Below are 14464 nucleotides of genomic sequence, written 5' to 3' on the forward strand. Positions count from 1 at the left end.
GTGTAAAAGGTATCGTTTTAATTGTATCTCATATTGTGGTTGCCTTCACAATGAGATAGCTGGTATTGCACTACTTCAAATAAATAACGCTTCTCTAGTAGAGAAGACTGCTGTTATTTATTTTCAGTGGATACCACCACCCAGACGATCGTTTCGAAGCTATTTGGTTTCATCATCAGTGAGTGGGCATCACTATTTATACACCATTTAGCATCTCTCGTATTGTGGATATAACTTCGCAACTGTGATGGCATGTTGCATTACCACGGTACCTGCCCACTCACTGACGATGAAGCCAAACAGCTTTGAAATGATCGTCTGGGTGGTGGTATCCACTGAAAATAAATAACTGCAGTCTTCTCTACTAGAGAAGTGTTATTTATTTGAAGTAGTGCAATACCAGCTATCTCGTTGTGAAGGCAACCACAATATGAGATACAATTAAAACGATGCCTTTTACACAACACACGTAGTTCAAATTTATGGGTAAACTATGGTGTATCTATACCGATATTATAATTCATTTAGAATTATACTCTGTGACACTGCAAGTCAAGGTAGCAGGTGTCAGCCTCTCTGCACAGAAGAGGGGGGTGCCAAAACCAAGTAGACAGATTTGCTTATTAGTGTGGAAAGTTTTGGTACTTGTGGCCCTAATACATGTCACAATTCGAAACAAATATTTTTCGGTTCCAGCCGGTACTCATTCTTGCTACAGCTCTTTCCAAGGAGTAAAGGCTTTTTTTTTTTTTAACAACAGTGCAATGAACTGTTAACGGTTATGTAACAGATTTGTTTTAAAAAAACCAACTACATCTAAGAAACGACTTCTTACTACGATCATCTGAAATTATACTTAAGATTAAACAGTTCGTGTAATGCTAAATTTTCCAAAACTAGCAAACTCTTGATTGGTACCACATAGGTAGCCACAGCCAGCTCCGTATTTCAAAGACCTGAAGAAGTTTGTGTGGTATTATCTAAAGAGTCAATTTTAAGGGGGGGGGGGGGTGAATGTTATGCTTATTTTCATATACATGCCGTATTAACAGGAAAAGGCCCGCGTGCACACACACACAGAATGACATAACCACGTATACTCACTCACCTGGTGCTCCACAGTCAGCACAAATTTCAGCAATACTTCTGAGTTTTACCCTAGACATTGGTAAAATTTATCAGAACTGTTCAGCACTTTTAATGCTTTCATGTGATTACTTTAGAGTACCATCTGCTGCTGTATAGTATTAAGACGATACTTAACAATTAAAAAATAAACAATCAAAATTAACGCCCTTTCATTATTTCAACTTCACGTATCGAAAACCCGAGCTGCCAACCAGAAGTCAACATCGACAGACGACAGCTGGCGGCAAACGCACTCATTCATATACCGCCAGTATTAATGAAGTGAAAGAATAATTTTTAATTAACGCTAGTTGGAACTATGTATTTTTATTACTATTATCTGCAGTATGTGAATTAAGATGATAATGTTATTACAACATCATCCCTTGCAGATAACACAGTGGATAACGTACAAATTCTCACGTGAAAGGATATAGCTTGCAATAGCAGACAGAAACTGCGGCTTCAATGGACAGTAAAAAGAAAGGCTGAAATCCAGAACATGGGTACACCCGAGTCACCGCGTTGCGGGCGTCGCAGAATAAGGGAGCGATTTTCCGGTCGAGTTCTATGATTGGCTGGTTAGATTACTGGAAATGCGTAATTTACCTCATTTTGCGTTTCTGATTGTTTGGTTGGATGCAAATTCACTTCTGATTTCAGCGGGAAATGCGAAATTGTCGTGCTGTTGTTTAGTCGTCATCGTGCTGCTCTCGGTTATTATTATTCCGTGTTCATGGTTTGCAAAAGGATGGATGTAAGATTAACCGAATGGCATATGAGTGTGAATTGGATAGCTTCGGAATACAAGTGTTGCAGTGTAGATGTTTGATGAATTGTGCATTAGACATGCGAGGATAAACAAGCCAGCCACCGAGGGGGGGAAAGCCAGCCTCAGTAGGTGCCGGTCCCAAGCCCGGATAAATGGTGAGGGTTGGCGTCAGGAATGGCATCCGGCCGTAAAAATGGTGACGGTTGGTATCAGGAATGGCATCCGGCCGTAAAAAACTATGCCAAAACAAAAGAAAATGAAAGAATGACGGAAAAATAGATGTGGAATGGCTAGGGCCCATAAGCGACGCGCAGTCACGTCTCCCGGAAACTGTAAGAAAAGGGTCAGGGCTACCGAACAAAGGACGGGTTCGGTTAAAGAAGTTAGTCCAGCTAGTGAAGAAGAAGAGGATGAAAAGTGTTAGAATAGGAACGATGAATGGAAAGAGTAGAGAGAGATTGTAGATTTCATGCAAAGAAGAAGAGTGAAGATCCTATGCCTACAAGAAACAAGGTGGAAGGGAAATAAAGCAAAACAGCTCGGTGAAAGGTACAAGTTGTTCTTTAGGGGAGCGGATGAGAGAGAAAGAAATGGAGTAGGTATTGTAGTTGATAAGGAGTTAAAAGATGGAGTGTGTGAGGTTAACCGAAGGAGTGATAGGATTAGGAGCATCAAACTGGAAGTGGGTGGACACTTGACCACAATAGTATGTGCGTATGCCCGGCAAGTAGGATGCGGCGAAGAAGAAAAGGACAGTTTTTGGATGGAAATGGATCAAGTGGTCATGACAATACCTGAGAAAGAGAGGTTGATTGTTGGGGGCGATTTAAATGGACATTTAGGAAGAAGCAAGAGAGAGGAAGGAAGAGCGTATGGAAGATGGAGTATTGGTGAAAGAAATAAAGAAGGGAAGAGGATAGTAGAACACGCAGTGGCATTCGGCCTGGCGATAGTTAACACTTACTTCGAAAAGAAAGAAAGCCAGCTGATAACATACAAGACTGGGGAAAGGACAAGCCAGATTGATTATATCATGTGCCATAGGAGGTATCTAAAGGAAATGAGGAACAGCAAGGTGATAAACGGAGAAAGTGGGTCGGTACAACATAGATTGTTTGTGGTCGATTGGGAGGTTGCAGAGGACAAAAGTAGGAAATATTCAAGACAGAGGGAGAAAATGATAAAATAGTGGAGATTGAAAGACGAGGGTTTGAGGAAGGAGTTTAGGGAAAAGGTGCTAAAAGGAATAAAGTTACCGGAAGACGTGCAAGAGTGGTGAGTGGTGGAAGTTAAATAGTTGTATCATAAGGAAAGTTGGAGAAGAGTTGTCCGGGAAAACATCAGGAAAGGGGGTGCCGGAGGGAAAGAAGGCTTGGTGGTGGAATGAGAAAGTGCAATCGGTGATAAAAAAAAAGAAGGAGATAAAGAAAAGATGGGATTTAACAGGCAGCCAGGAAGATAAAGAAGCATATAAATTAGCATATAAGGAGGCAAAAAGGCTGTGGCAATAGCAAAGGCGAGGGCAGTGGACGAGGCCTATGGGGAACTGAAAAAGAAAGATGGAGATAGGCAATTGATGAGAACAGCCAAAGCGAGAGACAAGGCATCAAATGACTTCTCATCAATAACACAGATAAAAAAATGAGATTGGAGTGGTTATACAGGACCAGGAGAAGGTTAGCAAAAGGTGGAAAGACAATTTTAAGAAGTTATTAAATGAGGAAAACCCAAGAGCATTATGCGAGGATGGACAGACGAATGAAAGAGTAGTGAAGGCATAAGCAGGAAAGAAGTGGAAAGCGCACTCAGAAAAATGAAGAGGGGGAAAGCAGTAGGTGTTGATCAGATACCAGTAGAGGTACGGGGAAGTCTGGGCGAAGAAGGGATCGATATCCTATGGGACTTTAGGGAAAAACTGTGGCAGCAGGAGAGGATACCCAATGATTGGAGGGAAAGTATACTTGTGCAATCTATAAAGGAAAAGGTGATGTGCAGGAATGTGGGAACTGCGGGGGAATAAAGTTAATGTCCGACAGAATTGCTTAACAAGTACAGGTCACTGTTGAAAAAAAGCCGTGAAATAGGGTTGAATTTGAAAGTGTCTGCAATTCTGCCCGGACACGATAGGAGGGAGCATATGATGAGAGCCTTGTCGATCAATTCGGCCCTGGAAAGATTGTGCAAGGCTCAAGGGGTAGAATTTTTTTCAGCTTGTTAACAGAAGGGACTGCTTCTACAGGGATGGGATACACTTAAATAGAAAGGGTGCGAGAATATTTGCTGATGCTATCGAGGAAGTGTTAGGTGGGTCGGAAAACTGCTAGCTTGGGAGGAGACAAAGACGAATAGATTAACAGTAGCCACTGGCAGAGGTGAAAGAGATTCTTGCACTGCTTCTATTGGAATGAGCAGAAGCCTGAAAAACAAGATTCAGGATATTTCAGAGACTGCCGGGAGTCATTGCGGTAAAAGTAAACACATGGGTTGTGTTAGGGTAGCTAAGAATAGAAATAGGTACATGTATACTTGCGTGTACACCAATGCTAGGAGTTTAGTAAATAAATTTGATGAATTTGAGGTATTGCTCAAAACATCAAAGGCAGATATTGTTGGGATATCAGAGACGTGGTGTCACACAGATATAAGGAATGCAGAACTGGAATTTGGGGAATACAACGTCTACAGAAAGGATAGACTGGATAGGAAGGGAGGAGGGGTTATGTTAATAGTTAAGAAATACATAAAATCCAAGGAAGTGAAGCCAGTGGACATCGCTGGACAGTGCAGTGTCGAGTCAGTTTGGTGTGACATAAGCATTGGGAGATCAAAATTGAGAATAGGAGTGTGCAATAGGCCTAATGACTCTGATGAGTATAATAAGAAACTGTACAGGGAAATAGAGTGGGCCAATAAATCAGAGAGTCTTATAATGGGAGATTTTAATTTCCCAGATATTGACTGGAATTTGGGGGTTGGTCACTCACACACTAGCAAGGCTTTTGTGGATTTATTGGATGATTGTTTTCTACATCAGCATGTTCAGGAGGCAACCAGAGGGAGGAACACTCTTGATTTGATTATCAGCAGTGATTCTTCATGCATTAAGAATCTGCAGATAAATGAACCACTAGGTGGCAGTGATCACAGTGTGCTGAAGTGGGATTTACTCAAAGAGGTAACTACCATTAGGGGTAAAGGGAAGGGTTATTGCTTTCATAAAGGCGACTATGATGGACTGAGACAGTATTTAAATTCTTTACAGTGGGACCAACTGATGCTGTTACCAACAGGAAATGCAAAATGGCAAGCATTCAAAGAACTTATCTTGGAAGCTACTAGGCTTTACATACCAACTAAGAAATATTTTCCAAGGTTTAGGCCTAAATGGATGTCATATGAACTGATGAGGCATATGGCAGAGAAGAAATATGCATGCGATACATACAAATTAACACATGACACAGAAGCCTATGATAGATACAAGTTGATCTGTAACCAAGTTACAAAGGAGGTGAGGCAGGCGAAGGCAGATTACGAGAAATCTTTGGCAAGGGATGCAAAGAAAAACAGCAAAGAGTTCTTTACTTATGTAAACTCTAGAAGGAAGAGGATGAATCAGATTGGTCCACTTGATATCGATGGGTGAACTGTTGATGATCCTGCTCAGGTAGCTAACAAACTAAATGAATATTTTGCATCGACATTCACACATGAGGAGTTATTTAGCGAGGGGAAAGCCAGAGGTGTATTCAACTCTAGCAGTAAGCTGGAGAATCTTGTAATAACTGAGAGTAAAGTGGAGGAGAAATTGTTGAAGATAAACACAAGAAAGACACCCGGGGTGGATGGGATCTATCCAGTTATATTAAAGGAGGCAGCAAAGGAAGTAAGCAAACCCTTGGCCATAATTATGAGAGCTTCCTTGGACTCAGGGGAGGTACCCACAGACTGGAGATGTGCAAATGTCACCCCAATTCACAAAGGAGGATCAAAGGCTGACACAAGTAATTATAGACCTGTGAGTTTAACTTCTGTTCCAGGAAAATTAATGGAGGCACTAGTTAAAGAAGCACTGTGGGATCATTTAGACAAGACTTCAGCTATAGCTCGGACATAGCATGGTTTTGTTAAGGGAAATTCTTGCCTGACCAATTTGATTGGATACTATGATGCAGTCACAAAGGAACGGGATGCAGGGAATAACTTTGATATTATATACTTGGATCTTAGAAAGGCTTTTGATACTGTTGCACATGGAAGACTGCTGCACAAAGTGGAGCAGTGTGGCATTGGAGGCAAATTGCTGCTGTGGATAAAAGGGTCGCTGATGGGGAGAAGACAGAGAGTGGTAATCAATGGACACTGCTCAACGTGGACTAATGTTATTAGTGGAGTCCCTCAGAGCTCAGTGTTGGGTCCATTATTGTTTTCTATATGCATAAATGATATTGATAAGGCTATATCAAGCTTAATGTCGAAGTTTGCAGACGATACAAAGGTAGGCAGGGTTGTCAAGGACACTACTGACACTATGCTGCTGCAACAGGATCTGGAAAGGTTGAGCAGATGGGCGGAGAGGTGGCAAATGAAGTTTAACATTGACAAATGTAAAGTACTACACATGGGAAACATCAACCCCAGAGCAACGTATCAACTCTGTGGTACTACACTGACAGTGGTAGAGAATGAAAAGGACCTGGGGGTGGTTGTGTAGGCAGACATGAAGTTCTCTCGGCACTGCAGACGGGCTGCAAGAGTAGCTCATGGTGTATTGTCAATGATATATAGGAATTTTTCTAGCTGGGATAAGGAGGTGATTATTCCCTTGTATAAGGCCATGGTCAGGCCACACCTAGAGTACTGTATACAGGTCTGGAGGCCTCATTTCAAGAAGGATGTAGAGCTGCTGGAACGAGTACAGAGAAGGGCAACAAGATTAGTGAATGGAACAAAGGGGTGCTCTTACGAAGAAAGGCTTAAGTTTTGCAAATTACAGTGTCTGGAGACTAGGCACTAGCGAGGTGATCTGATAGAGGTGTATAAAGCCTTGGATGGTTTGAGCATGCTCAATGCTGATGGGATTCTTCCTCTTGCTCAGAATAATCACCTGAGAGGGCATAAATTCAAATTGAGGAAAGACAGATGTAGGATAGACGTGCGGAAATTTGCCTTTAGCCAGCGGGTGGTTGGTTGCTTGAACAGACTTCCATCCCTTGTCGTGGAATTTGATAGCCTAAATAAGTTTAAGGCTCAGCTGGACAGGTATTTTGAACGAAAAGAGGGATGAAGTGGAAGTGTTTTTTTTTTTTTTTTTTTATGGCTGATGCTGCATAAGCTTGCTTTCTTGCATCAAATGCCTCTACTAATGCTAATGCCTCATTCGATGAAGATCTGAGAACGAATTGTGGAAGGAAGGATAAGGCAGGAGACAGAAATATGAGAGGTACAGTTTGGTGTCATGCCGGGAAGAGAAACAGCAAATGCGGTCTTTGCTTTAAGGCAGGTGATTGAAAGATACAGGGACATGCAAGTAGAGTTGCACATGGTGTTCATAAACCTGGAAAAAGCATATGATAGAATGCCCAGACAAGAGGTATGGATATGCATGAGGGAGAAAGGTGCATCAGAAAAGTACGTAAGGCTTGTGAAGGAAATGTACGAGGGAGCCGTGACCCAGGTTAAGTTGACTGAGGTGTTCTCTGTAGAAGTTGGACTGCACCAGGGATCAGCTCTCCTCCCATATCTGTTTGATCTGGTAATGGATGTGTTGGTGAGAGAAGTGAAGAGTAGAGTACCATGGAGTATGCTGTTCGCAGATGATATCGTACTGTGCGAACCATCCCAACGAAAGGTACAGAAGAAATTGGAGGAATGGAGGAAAGCGTTGGAAGAGAGAAGCATGAGGATAAGTAGAAGAAAGACAGAATATATTGTATTGGAGGGAGAAGATGAGAGTTCTATAAAACTGCAGGAGGAAAAGCTACCATCAGTTTCGAAATTTAAGTATCTGGGATCGAACGTTGAGAGGGATGGACGATTGAGTGCAGAAATACAGCATAGAGTGCAATGTGGATGGTTGAACTTGAGAAAGATGAGTGGGATGCTGTGTGATAAGCATGTAAATTGTAGAATGAAGGGAAGAGTGTATAAAACTGTGGTTAGACCCGCATTGACGTACGATGCTGAGACATGGGCGATTACAAGGGCCCAGGAGAAAAAGAAGATGGAAGTGGCTGAGATGAGGGTGCTCAGATGGATATGTGGTGTAACGAGGAAGGACAGGATAAGAAATGACTACATCAGAGGTACGGTTAAGGTGGGCCTCTGAGTAAAAAAATGCAGGAATCTAGGTAGAGGTGGCTTGGACATGTGTAACGAAGAAGTGAGGAGTATGTGGGGAAGAGGTGTGAAAAGTTGGAGGTGGCAGGGAAGAGGAAGAGGGGAAGACCTAAGCTGAGATGGAAGGACAAGGTGGCAGAGGATTTAAAAGAGAGCGGAAGCCCAGGATATGGAGTAATGGAGGAAAAGAATTAAGGACGGAAATGCCGACCCCATATAAACGTGGGAAGAAGGCGAGGATAAAGAAGAAAACATGCAAGGATAAACATGTCCCCAGCATATGAGAACTGATGAGGTGAGTTTTTTTGTTTAAGTTATTTATTTCTTGACAATTTGGTTTTTTCCACAAGTAATTTTTGAGTTGTTAGTGTCAGGTTCTCTTAGCGAGGTTCGGAGGCGGCAACACCCAGAACAAAGAAATAAAAAAAATTCTGTTGACGTGCACGAGCAATTCTTATTTTTAATGATCATGAAATCCTCTAGTAATGTACGCCCGTAAAAGCTGGGGGGAGGGGGCTTCATCCCTCAGAACAAAAAAAAAGTACCGGGTTGTACCCAAAATCTGGAGTATAAAGCGACACACAGCCCCTCCAGCCTCCAGAACAAACAAAAAAAAAAAAAAATTTATTGACGTGCATGGGCAATTCTCATTGTTAATTGCATGTGAAATTCTAATAATGTACAGATGAGAAGAATCCGTGGTTGCATGTGGTGTTAATTTTTTGTTAGTTCTTAGCTGTTTAAAAAAAATTGCCGTTTCTTTTTCTTCATTTCAGTTCCGATATATTGCGATGTAACGTGCAGGAGAGGGGAAAATTCAGTGAGTGCCTTCAAGTACAATCCTCACCGAAGCAGGGTGTTGTACTCGAGGTTGTTCTGGTGTAACACCTAAAAAAATAATAAATTTTATGTTTATACTTCCGGATTACCGTATTGGAGAAGTTAACAAGATACTTTAGCTTGGCAGGGACGGATGAACCGCAGTTAATCCGATTATAAAACTCGTTCCAGAAATTTCATTTTCAGTCTTTCCAAGAATGCCTCCCACTGGCTGACGAAATCTCCAAACTCAAACAGGCTTGTACAGCAGGGGTGCAACCGATTTTTTTTTTTTTTTTTTCATGCATAACCTTCCAAATTACCCCGCCCACCTCCCTCCTACTTAAGGAAAACAATGAACAATTGCCCCTTTCTTGGTGCCGTGTCTTTTATTTACCTTCCAATTTATTTTTCTGAGAAAAGTTCGAAATGTTTACTCATCATGGGAAATATATACAGTGAAAGCTTTATATAACGATCCTCTAGAGGAATGAGAAAAACTCTCATTATATCGGAAGGACGTTATATCGATCATTCATGAAATCTCCAACAAAACAAGTAAAAGTTTGAATATTTAATGTAATTCTACTAATACAATGTAGTATAATCTTATTTATAATGTGTACTACAGTATTAAATTAACAGAGGAAGAAGCATGCAAAAATTCGTACATTATTCAAGGCAGTAAATCTTGTATGTTTGAAGCAGTTGACAATCAGTTTTTCATCAGCTTCATTCCATGCTTAAGCACATTGCCTGCAGGACGTCGATTTCACATTGAATTTTGCTTTCAAGACATTGCACATTTTTATTTAATAGCATTCTTAGGTAGTTTTTCTTAAAACACTAGATTACACCTTGATAAAGTGGCTGAAGAACTAACGTCACATTTGGTGGTAGGTACTCGACAGTAATTGCGCATAGGTCGTTCACTTGACAATGAGAGGAGTGCAATTATCCACAAACAACAAAATTTTTCTCACTCATCCTGTGATCTAAGTCTCTGAGCCATTCTTGGTATTTGTAATGTCATCCATGCCTTATGGTTTGCTCGATACATAGTCGGTAATGTCTTAGAACCTGTAAAGCATCGACGGCCTTTACTAATGATTAAAGGAGGAACTTCTCTGTGCCAGTCAAGTTTGCTGCTAGGGGAACGGTAATCCGTTATTTGGCCTTTTTTTTCCCTCCACTACATTTCTCGCCTTTAAATGTAAGTGTTCTATTCGGTATCAATTTAAAAAAAAGAGTCCAGTTTCATCAGCATTGAAGATGTCATTGTGGGCGTATGTCAACAAAACATTTTTTATACGATTTTCTTTCCATTCCTTTGTAGCGTCACTGTCCACCCTACGTGGAATATTGTTCCCACAAATAGGGCGATGCCCCAAAACCTCTCTCAGGCTTCTAAATTCCATGTAAAGGAAGCAGTTAGTTTAATCAATGGCACATCTCTAACAGAGTTTCTCCACTCGCTGTCGGCGCAGGCACAGTGGTATCGTCACCGTCCTCCCAACACCGGGTGCAAAAGGTAGGGGTTCGAATCCCGTCGATGACGCGAAGAACTTCTATGGGCTTTTTTCACTCCTTGGCTCAGTTGGTCGGTCTCAAGTGTAGATAGTAAGGTTTCTCCACCCCCCCGGAACCAGGGGTTTTTCGTCCAGCAAAGTAGGCAAATCGACCAGAGAACACACAAAATTTACAGACCACATGGATAGCTGAAATTAGATTTCAAGGTTACCCTAATAAAAATAGTTTAATTTGAGTTTCTCCACTCTGTCTCACAGACGTTCTGTTTCTGCTGCATACCTTTACTTAGATATTTCCATGGGCACTGTTCTTCTTAATTTTGGCTTCTGTAATTCCTGCTTTCTCTTGCAAAGCAGTCCGTCCAAACAAGTGCCGCAACCAGTCAACATCCATTTGCTGTCCAACTTAAAACTCACAAAACCAACTTTTTTTATTCCTCAGGTATTCACTGAACTTCCGTTTACTGTAACAACCTTTCTTCATATGTATTTCCTGAAAATTACAATGTAAAGTAATTCAAATATAATGTCAAGGTATCTGCTCGACCTTCAAACTATGCTCGGTAGTAAATACCATAAGTTCTAATACCTCTCGATTTCGCGATTCTCATTTAAAAAAAAAAAATGTGCTTGCTCGATCATTCAAAGCCAGCCATAAACTTCTCAATCACATCACCTTGTAGGCGCCTAGAGTCCAGACTCTGCAATGTGCAGAACTGAAGTCTTTCCTAGTAAGACCATATTTTCATTCCTTTTACCAATCTTGTTGCACTTCTAGCAGAATCTACATCTTTCCTAAAATGAGGCCTCCAGACCTGTATGGACTACTCGAGATGCAGCCCAACCATTGGCTTCTACAATTCGATAATCACTTCCTTATCTATGCTAGCAAAGTTGTTAAAAAATCATTGGTAAAACCCCATGAGTTTTCCTTGTAGTTTATATTCACTGCTCACAGAACTTTATGTCAGACTGCACAATTACTCCCAGGTCTTTTGTATTTTCCTCTAACCTGAGTGTAGTACCACATAGTTTGTACGTTAATCTAAGATTAATGCTACACAAACGCAGTACCTTGCATTTGTGAATATTAAACTTCAACTGCCATTTCTCAGCCCACCTGGCTAATTTTTCTATGTCTTGCTGCAGTAGCTTACCCTGCCAATTTTTGTTTCATCTGCAAACTTAGACATTAAGTATGATATACCTTCAATCATTAATAAATAAACAATAATGGGGACAGCGCTGAACCCTGCAGAATCCACTGATAACATTAATCCACAAAGAGCAGTGGGTATTATTGGAACCTGGTACACCAATGAGCCAAAACATTATGACTTCCTACCTGATATGATGTTGGTTCTCCACGTGCAGCCAAAACAGCTCGTACCCGGCGAGGCATGGATGCTACAAGATTTGTAAATGTCTTGTGGTATCTGATACCAACACATAACCAGCATATCTTTTAATTTCTGTAACGTCCGTGTTCGAGACCGCGCAGATCAGAGTTGCTGTCCCAACACAAACCACAGATTCTCGATGGGATTGATGTCGTGGGAATTTGGAGGCCAGGGCAATACCTGAAAGATTTCCTCATGTTCCGCGAAGCAGCCTCGAACAATCCAGGCATTGAGGCATGGCACATTATCCTGCTGAAAGATGGCACTGCCAGAGGGGAAGACCGTTGCCATGAAAGGGTGTACCTGGTCAGCTATGATATTTAGGTAAGTGGTAAACGTCAGAGTGCCTGGCACATGGATGACTGGACCCAGGGCATTCCAGCAGAACATCGTCCAAAGCATGACGCCAAGAGCTTGTTTTCATCCCACGGTGCATCCAGGTGCCATCACTTCCCCAGGTAAACGAAGCACACGTTCCCGGCCGTCCACATGGTGCAACAGGAAACGTCATTCATCAGCCCAGTGAAGGTGAACGTCATTCACCTTCACTCAAGTTCTAGTTTCGATGCTCGCATGCCCATTGTAGGCACTATCGCCAGTGAACCGTGGTTAGAATGGGCACTCAGAGTGGCCTGTGGCTACGCAGCCCCATTTTCAGCAGGTTTCGATGTACTGTGTGTTGTGACACATTACTCCTGTCACCAGCATTCCAATTACCAGCTAGTTGCGCCACAGTCGCCCTTCTGTTGCCACGTACCATCCGGGAGCTGTGGTCATTCAACGCCTTGGCAGCAGGTTGGTAAGTTTCCCCTTCTCTGATCACTTTCGATAGGTACTATCGAAGGGTTACTGAGAGCATCCCACCAGCCGTGCCGTTTCGGAAATGCCCTGATCCAGTCGTCTGGCCATTACAATTTGGCCTTTGTCAACCTCACTTAAGTCCGTTGCTTTTCCCATCTGAAGAATAAGAGTAACACTGATTAACGGAGCTCAGCATCAGGTGTTTTTTTATACTGTGTTAAACTTCAACTGCCCGCCATAGTTCAGTGCAGTTGATTCGATTTGCATGAAGACTCGCTGGTCATAATGTTTTGGCTCATCGGTGTATATCACAATCAACTCCGTGGATTCAAATCTTCAATCTGGAAACCTTCAACTAGACATCGACTCATCTCACCACCTTCAACAGAAAGCTCATAAGATCCCCCGCGTGGGTGAACCATCACATACCTTGTTTCTATAGCTGAGGAAACCGCATGTCAGTGAAATAGCTCTTAATCTCCAGCATGCTGTTGCCTTAGAAGTCTATCTATTCATGCTTAGGCACTTATACCCCTCTTACTCTATTACCCCTCCTTCACTCTTCTTTAGAGCTTTTCATCTATTACAGGTATCCAGTGGTGAGCTATAGTGGGCTCGCGAGAGCCCATTGTTATTATTATTATTTTTTTTTTGAAAATTTGCGAGCCCATTGTTGAGATGATCATTTATTTTACGAATGAAATCCCGAATGCAATTATTGAGTATCTAGAGGCGAAACTACGGTGGGGCGAGCAGGGCCCCAGCATTTTAATTGTGTAATCGATCAGTTACGTATTTTAAAATTTTTGATTTAATCGACCTCTGTTTAATCAAAACCAACTTTTTATAGCGATTTTTTTTAAATTCCCCTTGGTAATTTCATTTAAAATAGTTTCCGTTGAACGAAGAAAATTTCCATATAACGACAGATTATGAGAGAGCTTTGTATGCATTGTTCTCACCTCTAGCCTCTAAGCAATTTAGGTAATTGGAAAGCGCGAATCAAGTGAAAGGGATTACCGTTTCACAATGTTAAGCCAGGTCCAGTTTTTTTACAACAAAAAAACCCACAGTTTTTTTACATTTTGTCTGCACAGTTTAGACGGTACTGAGGACATTGCAAACTGACGTGTCCGCACGGCTAGATTTTTGTGCAGTTTTTTCACTCATTTCTAACGTGAACTGCACACAAGATGGATGAAGTGTTGCTGTTAGCAACTTTTCACTGTGCCTGGCCAGAAGTCTGCGCTGATAGCCCAGGGGTATCATAACCGTCCTCCCCACATTGGGTGGAAAAGGCCTGGGTTCGAATCCCGTTGATGACACAAGGCACTTTAGTGGGCTTTTTTCACTCCGTGGCTGGGTTAGTCGGTCTCAGGCATAGATAGCAGGTACGCAGAGGTATGTATACGAAGAGGGGATAGCGACGAGCAGTGGCTGAAGAGATTTTGTAATAGAGAGACTAGAAAAGATTTCGGTAGCAGCAGAGAATAGTAGAATGGGAGTAGAGTTAGAGTGGGATGATTGCAGTCTTTGGAAGAGCTAACTTGGCTAGAACCGTAGTTTAATCAGCAGAGTCGTGAAGAGAATGAGATAAAGAAAGCCTAGTGAAGATAGCAGATATTGGTGATTGAAAAGATATTCCTGGAAGTCCTACCTATGGAGCATAAAGTCGA

The 14464-nt window shown here is 41.9% G+C and overlaps 1 protein-coding gene across 2 annotated transcripts in view; it reads right to left on the minus strand.

Moving 5' to 3' along the window:
• The window catches only part of Git (ARF GTPase-activating protein GIT1), a 421403-nt gene extending 420114 nt beyond the window's left edge, over positions 1-1289 (minus strand). For both annotated transcript variants that reach the window (XM_090369031.1, XM_090369030.1), the window contains exon 1: positions 1109-1289. In XM_090369031.1, the coding sequence (XP_090225157.1) occupies positions 1109-1166 (58 nt within the window). In that variant the 5' untranslated portion in view covers positions 1167-1289. The remainder of the gene's footprint in view (positions 1-1108) is intronic.
• Positions 1290-14464: the final 13175 nt, after the last annotated feature.

The sequence above is a fragment of the Mastigoproctus giganteus genome, chromosome 2, assembly GCF_048544385.1.
Source record: "Mastigoproctus giganteus isolate SK-2022 chromosome 2, ASM4854438v1, whole genome shotgun sequence".
In the NCBI taxonomy this organism is placed as follows: domain Eukaryota; kingdom Metazoa; phylum Arthropoda; class Arachnida; order Uropygi; family Thelyphonidae; genus Mastigoproctus; species Mastigoproctus giganteus.